The following is a 15208-nucleotide window of genomic DNA, read 5'->3' as shown; positions in this document are numbered from 1 at the left end:
GGCATGGCAGAATCCTACAGGAAACACATCATTTACTCATAGGTTTGTCCTTACTTCCAAGGCAGGTAACGTTATAGTTGTCCTAAACAGCTACCTGCTAAGTGCCTACTGTATCTTGGCTATGCCAAGGTAGAAATTACTGGAATATAAGATATGCAATTCTTAAACATCTATGATAAAACAAGGCTATCCCTCTACTGGAGAAAATGTGTCAGACTCATCCCTCCCTGCCACCGAACATAAAGATTACAAAATAAGCAAGTAAATAAACAAGGGGGAGGGGTAAATTTGTGTTTTCTTAACTTCCTCCTTTTATCACTACCCTTTTCTTACTTCCTACACTGATGACTTGTTTTCTACAATTTCCTAAATAAGGGTATTCTAAAGCACTGGTTTGAAAGAAAGAGATCATCACCTTAGCCACATTCTGCTTTAGAGAAAAACAGCCTGAAATTGTGATGTTGGCATTTAAGCAACAAGCACTCCAGAACAGATAAGATATATAATACTTTACAGAAAGATAGTGAAATAACTTAAACAGCAGGGAGGATGTGATAGCTGGGTAAAGCAGAAACCAATCTGAAGTCATGTGAAACTAGAGAATAGTTCAAAGAACCAGTTTGCAATTGACCTGTTTCATAGTTAAAAGAAACAAAGTTTTCAAATATCCTGTGTCTCATTTTAGGAATTAGAAAGAATTCCACGTTACTCCTCTAATAATGTGAGCTTTATGTGGGAGAAAAACAGCTTTAGGGATTGGTGACTAACCTACAGTCACCCAAGCCCAGAGGACAAGAGGTATTCTTACCCAGCCATGTTGCTCAGTGGTTAAGCAGTGACCCATGAACCAAGAGGTTACCAGTTCGATTTCCGGTCAGGGCATATACCCAGGTTGCAGGCTCGATCCCCCAGCAGGGATGTTTCTATTTCTCTATCCCGCTCCCTTCCTCTCTCTAAAAAATCAATTAAAACATATTTTTAAAAGAGGTACCCTTAACAACTTAGTTAAATAATGGACACTAAAAAGTAACATAATATTTATTTTCCTACAAATTTTGTCAAAATCTGAGTATGCCTAAGATTATGACAAAAGTTCACATAGACTTAAAACAAAAAAAGGCCTTCCTCATCTATAAAATGAGGTAAGACCACTTTATTTTCCTGAGACTAACCTAAGATCTCTTAAGATCCTTTTCTTCTTTAAGTTATGAGTCTGCATTCTAAGGTCCTCCTTTTCTTTAAGCCTTCCTTTTTTTTCTCTGAAAAGCAAACAACAGAGCTGTACTGCCATATAGTAGCCACTAGCTACATGTAAGTTACCCAACTTTCAATTTAATTAAAATTATAAATTCAGAGGAGGAACCACGATGGTGGCATAGGTAAACACCTAAACTGCTGCCTCGCACAATTTCAAAACTACAACTAGAAGACAAAACAGACATCATCCAGAACCACAGGAAGGCTGGCTGAGTGGAAATTCTACAACTAGAAGGAAAGAGAAAAGCACACTGAGACTCAGAGGAGCTGCAGAAGGCAGAGGTATCAAGGCGCATGCGTGGAGAGGACTGGCAACTGAGTACGCTGCCGGCTTTCTCAATTGGGATGAAGACAAAAGCTCACGACTGCTCTGAACTCCAGTTCCGGGAGAGACTCTGGGGACCCAGACTCATACAGGGTGAAACTGGACTGTCAGAAAGAGAAAAGCACACTGAGACTCAGAGGAACTGCGAAAGGCAGAGGTACGGAGACGCGCGGAGAGAGGGCGGACAACTGAATACGTGGCTGGCTTTCTCAAGCGGGAAGGAGACAAAAGCTCCCCACTGCTCTGAACTCCAGTTCCGGGCAAGACTCTGGAGACCCAGACTCATTCGGGGAGAAACTGGACTGTCTGGCAGCAGGTGAAACTTGAGGGCAGCTTTCTCTCAAAGGTGCTTGCAACAATTACTGCGGGACACTGAGACCCAGGGGCCTCTTAGGGCAGGGCTGATGGGAAGCCAATGCTGTCTGTTCTGCCCTGAGACTCCGCCCCATCCAAGCTGAGCACAGAGGCTTTTGCAATTTTGCAAGTCTTGTCTCATAAGGGTGTCTCCAGCACAGAAGTTCTCCCACAGTAGACACAGCTGATCCTCATAGCCAATTGGCCTGGAGGTCAATTCCTCCCAGTGATACCAACAACAATCAAGGCTTAACTACAACAAGACTGTGCACACAGCCCACAAAAGGGTGCACCAAGAGTGTCCACCTCAGGTAACTGGGGAGGCTGAGCCACTGGGCCCTACAGGACACCTAGCACACAATCATCTCAGGGAAGCAGCGAAAATGCAGAGACAAAGAAACAGGTCACAAATGAAAGAAGTGGAGGAAAACAAACGATTGGTTATAGAGTTCAAAATCACGGTTATAAGGTTTTTCAAGAATTTCCTAGAAAAGGCTGATAAATTTAGCAAGACCCTTGAGGATATGAAAAAGGACCAACTAGAAATTAAGCATACACTGACTGAAATAAAAAATAATATACAAAGATCCAACAGCAGACTAGAAGATCGCAAGAATCAAGTCAAAGATTTGAAATACAAAGAAGCAAAAAACACCCAACTGGAAAAGAAATAAGAATCCAAAAATATGAAGATAGTGTAAGAAGCCTCTGGGACAACTTCAAGCGTACCAACACCCGAATTATGGGGGTGCCAGAAGAATAGAGAGAGCAAGATACTAAAAACCTATTTGAAGAAATAATGACAGAAAACTTCCCCCACCTGGTGAAAGAAATAGACCTACAAGTCTAGGAAGCGCACAGAACCCCAAATAAGAGGAATCCAAAGAGGACCACACCAAGACACATCATAATTAAAATGCCAAGAGCAAAAGACAAAGAGAGAATATTAAAAGCAGCAAGAGAAAAACAGTTAGTTACCTACAAGGGAGCACCCATATGATTGTTAGCTGATTTCTAAACAGAAACTATGCAGGCCAGACAGGAATGGCAAAAAATATTCAAAGTGATGAATAGTAAGAACCTACAACCAAGATTACTCTACCCAGCAAAGCTATCATTCAGAATTGAAGGTCAGATACAGAGCTTCACAGATAAGAAAAAGCTAAAGGAGTTCATCACCACCAAACCAGTATTATATGAAATGCTGAAAGGTATTTTGTAAGAATAGGAAGAAGAAGAAAAAGGTAAAGAAAAAAATTATGAACAACAAATACATATCAACAAGTGAATCTAAAAATCAAGTGAATAAAACATCTGATGAACAGAATAAACTGGTGAATATAACAGAAGCAGGGGCATAGAAAGGGAGAGGACTAACAGTTCTCAGGGGGAAAAAGGTATGGGGATGCGGGAAGAGACTAGACAAAAATAGTACACTTATGGATAAGGACAGTGCGGGGAGAGTGGTAAGGGCAGAGGGTGGGTGGGAACCGGGTGGAAGGGAGCTATGGGGGGAAAAAGAGGAACAATTGTAATATCTGAACAATAAAGATTTATTAAATTAAAAAAATTATAAATTCAGTTGCACTAACCCCATTTCAAGTGCTCAACAGCCATCGTGGCAGATAGTTCTATTAACATTACTATAAACCTTTACAAACTCTGCCAGTATTACCTCTGCTACTCACTGCTTCCTCCTTGCCTTAGGTTTCCTTCTATAGTTTCCATTCAGAAAATCCTAACACATATTTCATGGAAATCGTGGAGGAAGAGATCCTTAACATAGAAATCCATAAAATGGATTACTGCCAGAATTATCTCTGGAAACGTCTATAATTTCACTGTGTATGTTATTATTTGTTTACCACATACAGTTATATTTTTCTTTAAAATTGACTCTTTTGGTAAACAAATGTATTTGAAAGGTAATTTTAAAAAGTATTTTTACTTATTGATTTTAGAGAGAAAGAGAGAGAGAGGAAGAGAGGGAAAACATCAATTTTGTTGTCCCACTTATTATACATTCATTAGTTGCTTCTTGTATGTGATCTGACCAGGAATTGAACTTGCAAGCTTGGTGTATGCGGACGATGCTCTAATTTAACCAAATGAGCTACCTGGCCAGGACTGAAAGGTAATTTTTTATTTTCAATTTCAGTTTACATTCAATATTATTCTGTATTAGTTTCAGGTGTACAGCATAGTGGTTATAAAATCATGTACTTTATAGAGAACCTCCCCAATATTTCGAGTACCTTCTTGATCCCATACATAGTTATTATGGTATATATTTCCTATGCTGAAATTTACATCTCTGTAACTATTCTGTAACTACCTATTTATACTTCTTTTAATATATTTTTATTGATTTCAGAGAAGGGAGAAGGAGAAACATCAAAGATGAGAGTCATTGATCAGCTGCCTCCTGCATGCCCACACTGGGGATCGAGCCCTCAACTCAGGCATGTGCCCTGACCGGGAATCAAACCTCGACCTCCTGGTTCATAGGTCAACACTTAACCATTGAGCCATGCCAGCTGGGCCAATTTATATTTCTTAATTTATACTTCTTAATTCCTTCGCCTTTTTCACCCAGTCCCTCAACCTTCCTCCCCTGTCAAACATCAGTCTGTTTTCTGTTTCTATGAATCTGTTTCTGTTTATTTTGTTCATATAAGTGAAATCATATTGGTATTTGTCTTTTTCCATCTTACTTACTTCACTTAGCATAACACCCTCCAGGTCCATCCATGCTATCACATATGGTAAAATTTAATTTTTTTTTATGGCCGAGCAGTATTCCACTGTGTACCACAGCTTTTTGTTGTTGTTTTTAAAAAATGTTTTTATTGATTTTTTAGAGAGAGAGAAATAGAGAAACATCGACATGAGAATGAAACATCAATCAGTTACCTCCCGCATGCACCCCAACTGGGGATCAAACCTGCAACCTGGGTATGTTCCCTGTCTAGGAATCAGACTAGCAATGTTTCGGTGCATGGGGTGATGCTCAATCAACTGAGCCACACCAGCTGGGGCTCACGGCTTTTTATTTTACTGTCAATTGATGGACATATGGGTTGCTTCCATATCTTGGCTATGGCTAAACAAAGCTGCAATGAACATGGAGGTGCATATATTCTTTTCAATTAATATTTTGGGTTTCTTTGAATGTTGAAAGGTAATTTTATATTACTTCTGTGAATGTAAAGCAACATTATTTGCCTTATAAAGAAATGAAAACACAACAATATTAAGTTCTAGCTGGGCCTATTAAATAAGGAGAGATTAGCATGTACTACTGACCCTTGAATAACACAGATGTGAACTGTGCAGGTCCACTTATGCACAGGTTTTTTTCAATACTGTAAATGTATTTTGACTTCCTTATCATTTTCCTAGCTTACTTTATTGTAAGAATACAGTATGTGTGTGTGTGTGTGTGTGTGTGTGTGTGTGTGTGTGTGTGTATCAACTATTTATCTGTAAGACTACCAGTCAAAAGAAGGCTATTAGTTCAATTCTAGGAGAGTCAAAAGTTATACTACATAGATTTTCAACTTCATGAGGGAATTGATTACCCTAACCCCCATGTTGTTTTAAAGGTCAACTGTTTTAGATAAGTATTGAGGACATACTAAGCATTCACTCAAGATTTTCTGCTTAAAATAACCAGAAATTTAAAATAACTGAAAAGGATACAACTTTTAAACTATATAACATAACTCAAATATTATTTAATATTATGAACACTGTACCTCCTAAAATAATTTCTTGACTGGTATCTATCCTGTGCTTTGGGAAATACCATTCTAATGAATTTAGATATTCCTGGCATTCAAAGCCAACTTTTTTTTGCCAACTTTTTTCCCTAAGTTCTATCCACTAGTTCCTGAACTGCACAACTTCACAATACTATTATTCCCTCTACCTAGAAAGCTTTTCCTTCCTATTACTCTGCTGATATCCTATCCATCTTTCAGGACCCATCTCACATATTAGCTCCTTCACCAACTATCCACTGAGACTCTTAACCAGCTAATAATTGGACAGTATTTTGTTACTACCTTTCTTATTTCATTTATCATGTTCTCATTGACATTGGTATTATTTATGTGCTTGGCTTATATCCCCTAGTATATAATCCTATACCCTTACAACTGTAAGGTTTTTAAAAATAGAGATCTTGTCTTACTCATTTTTGTATTTCCTACAGAACCTCAGACACTACTTAGCAGTAAGAAATGCTCAGAAAGTACTCAAGAGATTAAAATGAAATCTTAACACATATGTGTCTACTCTTTTTTTATATACATACTAGTGACCTGGTGAACGAAATTCGTGCACATTAACCTTTTGCACTCGGATGTCGAGATTAAAATTACTCTTTGAATGTATCAATAATTTGAAATATAAAAAAATCCAAATAAATAAGTTTGTATGAAAAGAAACTCGTTTTTTACTCTACTGCCGCGCTTTGTAAAATCTGGGGTATTTAAAAAATTAAATCCTGAGTAGAATAAAGGAATCGAGAAAAAAGCGAGTGCAAAGGGTTAAAAGGGGATTAATTAGAGGAAATAATTTAATATTGCTATTTGCCCTTTCTCTATAATAGAAGTTTCAGAGATGAAAGAAAATTAGTAAAATGTATATGAAAACCTTCCTCCTGTCAGAGTCTGGGCACACCACGGGACCCAGAGTCAAGTCCCCACCCACCCACCCACATGCACACCGGCCACGCACCCCCTCCCCATTGGGCTAGATCCAGACCCAGCCAGTCCCACCCTTGTCAAGCCCTGCTGGGCAGGGGGCGTAGCCTCAGGTCCCCGGCCTAGCGCTGGGGCGGAGAGGAGCAGCCTAAGGTCCCCAGCTTGACACCAGGGTGGGGGGTGTGGCCTGAGGTCCCCTGTCAAGCCCCACAAGGGCGGGGGAGGGCGTAGCCTCAGGTCTCTGTTGATTGCTTGTTAAGGCTCCTTATGGGAACCTGGCCTCAGCTGTGGGTGCAGCCATCTTTGTGACGGAGTGATGGTCAATTAGCATATTCCCTCTTTATTAGATAGGATATATTTTATTGATTTTTTACAGAGAGGAAGGGAAAGGGATAGAGAGAAACATCGAACAATCAGCTGCCTCCTGCACACCCGCTACTGGGGATATGCCTGCAACTAAGGTACATGCCCTTGACTAGAATCGAACCTGGGACTCTTCAGTCTGCAGTCGGACACTCTATCCACTGAGCCAAACTGGTTAGGGCTGTGTCTACTCTTAACCACCACATCTGGAGGTAGATCCACATTCACATGCATTTTTTAGAAATAAGAAAATATTATAGTAAACCATTGTGCCTTTCCCTTTTACTTTAACTTTATTCTCTTCTATGAAATGATGTCTAGCCCTTCAGATTGTAGGGAAGTAAACAATTTGAGTCAACACTTTAGATTGATTCACTCAGCTATCTGAACCAGATGATTCAGTTTGAAGTAGTTTTTATGCTTTCTCCACAAATTTAAAAAGCAACTTTTCTTTTTTTTAATCCTTACCCGAGAATATTTTTCCATTGATTTTCAGAGAGAGTGGAAGGGAGGGGAAGAGACAGAGAGCGAAACATCGATTGGTTGCCTCCTGCATATGCCCTGACCAGGGCCAGGGATGGAGCCTGCAACCAAGGTACATGCCCTTGACTGGAATCGAATCCAGGACCCTTCAGTCCGAAGGCCAACGCTCTATCTACTAAGCCAAACTGGCTAGGGCAGTAATTGGCAAACTCATTAGTGAATAGAGCCAAATGTCAACAGTACAACAACTGAAATTTCTTTTGAGAGCCAAATTTTTTAAACTTAAACTTCTTCTAACGCCACTTCTTCAAAATAGACTCCCCTAGGCCGTGGTACTTTGTGGAAGAACCACACTCAAGGGGCCAAAGAGCCGCATGTTAGAGAAAGATTTAGAATTTAAAAATGTATATTTAAATAAAGCTTTAAAAAATGTATATTCAATGTATAGGCTTATCTATCTAGAAAGACACTTAATTCCCCAGGTACCTCCAGAAAAAAAAACTGAGTAGAAAAGGAATGGGGAAGAGGCTTACTTTTCACTGCATATACTTTATAGCTCTTAAATTGTTACATACAGTTTTCCTATTAAAACACTAATTTTTAAAATTAATAATCAATACCTAATCTTGGTCTTTTGGCTGGTATTTCATCAGTGTCCACTGTAGAAAACAGAGTGCTGAAACAAAAGAAAAAAATATATATATATACACACACATACATATGTACTTATATATACACACATAACCATTTCTATAAGTAAACTTAGCGTTTATATAACACACCTCCCTCTATCCACTTTGTCATAAAATGAGGTCAAACTGATGTTTTAAAAGAGAATGGTAATCGCCCTGGTAGTTGTGGCTCAGTTGGTTGAGTATCGTCCCATGCACCAAGAGGGTAGTCGGTTCAATTCCCGGTCAGGACACATGCCTGGGTTTCAGGCTCAAACCCCAGTAGGGGTTGTGCAGGAGGCAGCCAATTGATGTTCCGCTCTCTCTCCCTGTCCCTTCCTCTCTCTCTAAAATCAATTAAGAAACAAAAAATAAAAAAGTACAAAAAAGAGAATGTCACTCCATAGTTGGACTTAACACCATGGTTTCAACTATTTGAAAGAGACTATCATGTAGTATCTGTAATCTGGCTAAAGTCCAAACTTGAAATTGGTCAGAAATCACTTAGCTAGTAAATGAACATAGATTAAGAGCCTAGGACTAGTTATTTCCTTCTTCTCTCCAGAAATGACTTAAAAAACCAGCACCCCCCTTCCCAGTTATTTTCTATCTCAGGTAGAAGTAGACAATATAAGAAGCCTTGAAAGACAATTCTTAGCCAGAAAAGCTGCAATATTTAACTGCTTTTTTTTCCCATGGAAACTATATTACAGTGATAATAAAATATTTGAAAATTCAGAGAAGTTATTGAACCTTTACCTCAACAATGTTAAAGCTTCATGATACATTACTAATCATCTAATGATGGTTGTGACTGATCATATTTACAAAAAAATGAACAGAATAAATCCTAGGATAATACAATTTAGTTCATTACTTTAAACATCCCAGGATCTCCTGGCCTCATTTTGACTGAAAAATGGCTTACATTGAGAAGAGTTGTCTTAGATTAAGGATGGGCAGTAAAGAATAGTATCTCCATCTCCAAACCACTGACTAGCAGGAATTCGTAGCAAAAAGAGAGAGGACAGGGGAGAGCAAATTAATATTCTCTATCTAATAAATATATACCAACTGCCTATCATGCCCCAGGTCCTCTGCACAAGGCCCTCTGGGTAGAATAAATAAATACTACTTATGAAAGTATATACCACTCATATTTAAAAATATAATGCTAGGCACTTTACAAAATGTTCTCCAATGAGCCTTATATCAACCCTACAGAAGGGGAGAAAGGCATAATAAGTTGAAACCCTACCCTCTGAACACATAATGGAAACAATCTATTTCATCAATGACCTGCATTCTCAGATTCCTGTATTAATCCTCTTGTTCTCTCACACTCCAAGAAACCACCTTTCAATGATCTTGAGGCTTAATAATAATTTTTTTAAAAAATGAACGCGATATTTGATCACTGGGTGTGTGTGTGTGTGTGTGTGTGAGTGTGTGTGTGTGTAAAGAACTGTTACGGTATTTTATTCTCTAGATTAAGTCTTAGGCAAAGGGGCACACACTATTAAGGTATAAACCAAGGGGTAAAATGCAAAGTAAAAACAGCTTTTAGTTTCCCCAAAATTTTAACTTACGAGTACAGACTAGTGGTCTTTTTAAAGGAATGAAGTACCTACCTACCCCTCCCCTCAAATACTAATGCTGCAGCTAAGGATCACTCTCCCTACCCCTCTCCCCAGCCGCGCACACACACACACGGTTTGTTTCAGAACAAGACAGCTGCTGTTTCGGTGCTGAGAGAACAGTATTTGCAGTGAAAACGGCTTTGGGCAAGCTATCAACCTCACTTCCCTTCACTGCACTGACTGCCCACAGATGACACCTGGGAGTGTGCTTTGTAAACAGCGAGCCAAAACAAATGGCTAGTTTTCAACCTAAGAGCAGCCGAGTATGAAAAAGCCCCATTTGTGGACAGGAAGCAGCGCGGACTCGGACAAAAACATCCAATATCCTAACCATCACCTGCCACTCCAAAGACAACCAGCATCTTCCATCACCAGGAGCGGCATCAGCCCAGGGCGGAGGAAGCAACTACGTCACCAGGGCACCCGCGACCCGCACCTCCACCGCCGCGGCCCAGCTACGCGTTCGGGCTGCGTTTCTCCGCCGGGGCCCTCCGGGCGCGATCGGCGCTCGCGGCCGGACCCGGGGTGGGGGGAGGGGACACACAGGCCAGCTCTCAGCCCCCTCTCCGCTCACCTGTTCGAGCGCCGTCTCTTCAGCAGGGCCCGGGCAGGGGGCACCGACCGGTCGCAGAAGCGGAAAATGGTGCCGAGAAGCCTAATCAGCCATTTGTACATACCAAGCCGAAGCAGCAGCGGCGGCCGACACACCCCGAGACGCAAACCCCAGAGCTGTCGCCGCCGCTGCCGCCTTCGCCGCCTTCGCCGCCTCAGCCACCACAGCCAAGGTTCAGTCGCCGACTTGTGACGCGATCCGCAGGCCCACAGATAGAACGTCCCCAGGGCTAGCGGAGGATCCCGCCTGCCCCCGCTCTCAACGTCACCTCCTCCCTCCCGACCGGAAGGCATCTTCGTCCTCGATCTGCGCACGCGCGCCCTCAGGGCCCCGGCCCAATCAGGGATGAGATCGAAAGGGATGTGGCGGGGCTTTTCCCTTTGGCGGAGCCAATCCGGAGGCGGCGCGCGGGACAAGGCCCACAGGCTGCACGTGAGGCGGCTGCACATGAGGCTGGTACGCCGGGGAGGGAGCGCCCCGAGAGCCCGAAACGCAGGAGGTGCTCCGTCAACGTTTGGGGGCACGAGGTAAAGGTAGGTCCGATGAATTAACAAGTGTTTACCGTGGTAGGAGCCCTTTAATTTGCTTATACCTTGTACTTGGCAGGCACTGTCGCCTTCATTTCTCCCAGCAGCCACAGGCAATGGAGGATCTTGTGCCGCCCCCCCCCCCCTTTTTTTTTAATAAATAAGGAAACCGAGGCACAGAGCGATTAAGTCATGTGCCTAAGGTTATAAAGCAGGCTGGAATTTGAACCGGGGTCTGAGAACCAGCACCATCCCCCCCCCCCCCCCCCCCCACCCTAGAGGTCTACGGGGAGAGAGGAGATTATAAGTTACAAGACAATTGTCTTTGTTCATCCTTCGTTCAATAAATAATATTCTGAAATTCTGCTGCAAACCACTAGCTACCCGCCTTTGGCTACCGCCACTCCGGCTTGGGGAGAGGGGCAGTTCCTGTACACAGCTACCACTAGGATGTCACTAAACGTTTGAGAATACAGGAACAGGAGAATTACGAAGCCTAGAAGATTGAGAGGTGGCTATTGCAAGTACAGCATCTATAGCCCATTGCCTCCCCAGAGGACTCTCCTTCCCCCAAGGTCATCTCTCCACTCTTCTCAACATCTTTTACAAGCCACCAACAGAAAAGAATTGCCCTCCCACCTGCACCCCAACCCATTTCATAATGTAAGACTAATGCTGGCTTTTTTTTTTTTAGGCAGAGCAGTTTAGCGGTGTCCCAACTGTCCATTCCATTTTAAGAGTTGGTCTTTGCTCTTTCCCTTCGGCGTGCCACTGAAGATCCTGGTGTCGCCATGGGTCGCCGCCCCGCCCGGTGTTACCGGTATTGTAAGAACAAGCCGTACCCCAAGTCTCGCTTCTGCCGAGGTGTCCCGGATGCCAAGATCCGCATCTTTGACCTGGGGCGGAAGAAGGTGAAAGTGGGTGAGTTCCCACTCTGTGGCCACATGGTGTCCGACGAATATGAGCAGCTCTCCTCCGAATCCCTGGAGGCTGCCCGTATTTGTGCCAACAAGTACATGGTGAAAAGCTGTGGCAGAGATGGCTTTCACATCCGAGTGCGCCTCCACCCCTTCCACGTCATCCGCATCAACAAGATGCTGTCCTGTGCTGGGGCTGACAGGCTCCAAACAGGTATGCGGGGTGCCTTTGGAAAGCCCCAGGGCACAGTGGCCAGAGTCCACATTGGCCAAGTCATCATGTCCATCCGCACCAAGCTGCAGAACAAGGAGCACGTGATTGAGGCCCTACGCAGAGCCAAGTTCAAGTTCCCTGGCCGCCAGAAAATCCACATTTCCAAGAAGTGGGGCTTTACTAAGTTTAATGTGGATGAGTTTGAAGATATGGTGGCTGAGAAGCGCCTCATCCCAGATGGCTGTGGGGTCAAATACATCCCTAATCGTGGTCCCCTGGAGAAATGGCGAGCCCTGCACGCCTAAGAGTCTCGGTGCTGCCCCCACCTTACACCCACCAATAAATCAGCTTTCTATTAAAAAAAAAAAAAAGAGTTGGTCTTTGTTTTTGCCAAACTAAGAACACCATTCAAGTATTGGGAAGCGATTCCTCAAAACAAAAGAGCAGTCTTCATTCAAAAAATAAATCAGAACCCTGATCAGATGGCTCAATTGGTTGGCGTGTCGCCTGTACACCTAAAGGTTGTGGGTTTGATTCCTGGTGAGGACACATACTAGGTTGCAGGTTTGATCTCGTGGTTGGGTGTGTACAGGAGGCAACTGAAAGATTAACATCGTGGTACTCTGGCAGGCTAAATAGCCATCTCAGGCAGTGATGAAAGAAAACTGAATTTATTTAAGGAAAAGGGGATGGAAGGTGGGAATATCCAACAGAAAGGGCTGCACAGAGAAAAAGGGGCCTTGGTGACAGGTGCAGGGGGTTAGCCCAGGATGAGCACCCACTGTCCATTGCTCCTCTGCTTGCAAGTCTCATGGGGTCCCTTGGTTCAGAGGTTAGGGGATATGTTCCTGTGGGGGAATGGCCCAGGTGTGCTCCTTGGAGGGAGAGCATGCACTGGATCCTTTGTCCTGAGTGTATTTATCTCTTTCTTGCTGGTGGAAATCTTAGGGAAGTTCTCAGGGGAGGATCTTAATAGAATACTCATCAGCTTTCCAGGTGTGCTCTCCACTGATTGGTCTGTGCCAGGGCAGGAGGTCATTGGTCAATGTAGCTGGTCCTGAGGCAGCCATGGTGTCACTTGTCTGGTTTTGCTGCTTTTCTGGACCTGGAGCTGAAATACAACTGAGGCCTAAATGTTATCTTTAGGGAGGGAAAGGTTAAGGGGTCTAAACCGCCTGACCAGTGATAAGAAAGATCCAGGGTACAAACAGTATGACCAGTGATAAGCTAGGGGCGGATAGGTTGCCCTGGGGGCAAGGTTCTTGTTTTCCCAGTTTTGCCCCAAGGTAGGCATCTGAAGCTTTCTGCCCTGGTGAGTTTCTGTACCTGGCCCATTATCCTTGCTCCAGGGGTCTAACACCCCCCCCCTCCCCGCTTCAAGGATTTTTTGCCACTGAATTATTTTAGAGAAAAGGGGCATAGCGTCTCTTCTATAGCTGCTACCTGCTGAAAGGGGGCAACGTTTTCCTTCAGAGCCAACAGATCCTTGCTCTTGGTCAGAGGGATGATGAGGCCTGAGCACTAAAGGAGGTTGTGATGGTGTCTAGGGGTGGTATTTCCTGAGCACAAGTAGGACTTGTAACCTGGTGGATACAAACTGTTTTATAAATTTTAATATTATTGGGACGAAAGCTAGAATGACAAGAATTATGACAAATAGTCCAATAAAATGAAAAGTTCCGGTTGTTAATAATTTCAACTCAGAGGATGAGAGAAAAATGAAACATTAATTTGGAGAGTTGTAATAAAATATTTAAGAAAACTAGATCAAAATCAGGATCTAGTTTAGTTTAGCTCATGGGTGAAAAATGAAACTTTGAAGATAATGAACTGAACTATAGTCTTAACATTTACAACTGTGTATGTGGAGTCTATTGAAACACATTTTCCCTCCTAAAATTACCCTCATTTTTATCAAAGAGCATTATATCAAGTTTAGTTTTAATTTGGTCTGATTATTTGCATGAATACAAGAATAGTAATGGATTATATAGGCTCTTTCAGATCTACTTTGCTGGAATTTTACTTACAGGGAATATTCAGATTGAGCTTCAGTTGATGTTTTTCTTTCTCCTCCTTCCTCTCCCTAAAAATCAATTTTAAAAATATATCCTCAGGTTAGGATTTTTAAAAATCAGAAAACTACAAGCTGCTTTAGAAAAGCAGTTTCTCCCAGGCTCTGGCCATCAAAATTTAAGAAATATGGGTATCAAGTCTCAGAGCACTCGAGCACAACACATTTTTTTCTTTTTCTGCCTCATCAATAGCACCTGCACATACCCAATATTGAAATACACTGAGTGGCCAGATTATTATGATCTCTGAACACATATAATCTGGCCACTCAGTGTATATATATTGTATATATTAGAGGCCCCGGTGCATGAATTTGTGCAGGGGTGGGGTCTGGCCAGGGGGAGGGGACATGGGCGGTTGGCCAGCCTGCATGCTGGTTGAACTCCTGGTCGAGGGGACAATTTGCATATTAGCCTTTTATTATATAGGATATACACTGAGTGGCCAGATTATTATGCGTTCAGAGATCATAATAATCTGGCCACTCAGTGTATGTACGTTACCCACCATGAAAAGTGGAAACCTCAGTCTGAATCTCTGAGACTCATCAGCAAACAATGACTCCTGAGTGTGGCAGCCCTCACCTCCTTCCACCTCAGAAACTGTGCATCCCCTTTGTGTCCTCTTAATGTCTCTACTTGGTCTCAGAAACAGAGAAAAGAAGGGGACTCTGCCTTACCATGGCTCCCACCTGGGACTTGTCTGCCAGTTGATGCCTTCGCAATGTCCTGTTGTCCACAGTAGAGGCATAAGCCGAAAAGGAAAATGGGGGGGCTTGCAACTTAGTTCAGTATCTGGTTAAAACTGTAGTCTTCCTTCCCCACTCTGACTGACTTGGGTGGAGCTGCAGAGCCTAAACCCAGGGCCCCACCACAGCTGACTAGGGGAGAGCTGAGGAGTTGTAGAGCATGACCCCGAGGCCCCGTCAAGACTGACTTGGGTGGAGCTGTAGGGACCCTCAAGGGCCACCACAGGAGGAGATATGTAGATCAGAGACAGGAGGAGATATATAGGTCAGAGCCTCCCCATGAGTTCAGTTCAGGCTTTGGATCTGGAATT

At 42.9% G+C, this 15208-nt stretch overlaps 2 protein-coding genes across 6 annotated transcripts in view; one reads left to right on the top strand and one right to left on the bottom strand.

The window, feature by feature from the left end:
- Nucleotides 1–10676, bottom strand: part of SENP2 (SUMO specific peptidase 2) — a 48099-nt gene extending 37423 nt beyond the window's left edge. For 2 of the 5 annotated variants that reach the window (XR_008555545.1, XM_054713807.1), the window contains exons 1-2: nt 10377–10671; nt 8112–8167 (exon numbers count right to left, since the gene is read on the bottom strand). Coding sequence is in view for 2 of the 5 variants with exons in the window: in XM_054713807.1 (XP_054569782.1) it covers nt 8112–8167; nt 10377–10477 (157 nt within the window). In the remaining 3 variants the exon portion in view is untranslated. Of the gene's footprint in view, nt 1–8111; nt 8168–10376 lie in introns of those variants that run through there. The other 3 variants (XR_008555546.1, XM_008157557.3, XM_054713808.1) reach the window with 3 other exon arrangements.
- Nucleotides 10677–10857: 181 nt separating this feature from the next.
- Nucleotides 10858–12424, top strand: LOC103300663 (60S ribosomal protein L10-like). Its single transcript, XM_008157555.3, has 2 exons — nt 10858–10948; nt 11637–12424. Exon 2 carries the CDS (start codon nt 11734–11736, stop codon nt 12376–12378), a length of 645 nt encoding a protein of 214 aa, XP_008155777.1. The 5' UTR covers nt 10858–10948; nt 11637–11733; the 3' UTR covers nt 12379–12424.
- Nucleotides 12425–15208: the final 2784 nt, after the last annotated feature.

The sequence above is a fragment of the Eptesicus fuscus genome, chromosome 3, assembly GCF_027574615.1.
Source record: "Eptesicus fuscus isolate TK198812 chromosome 3, DD_ASM_mEF_20220401, whole genome shotgun sequence".
NCBI lineage: Eukaryota > Metazoa > Chordata > Mammalia > Chiroptera > Vespertilionidae > Eptesicus > Eptesicus fuscus.
Note: the sequence above shows the minus strand (reverse complement) of the source record. Positions and strands in the feature narration are given on the sequence as shown.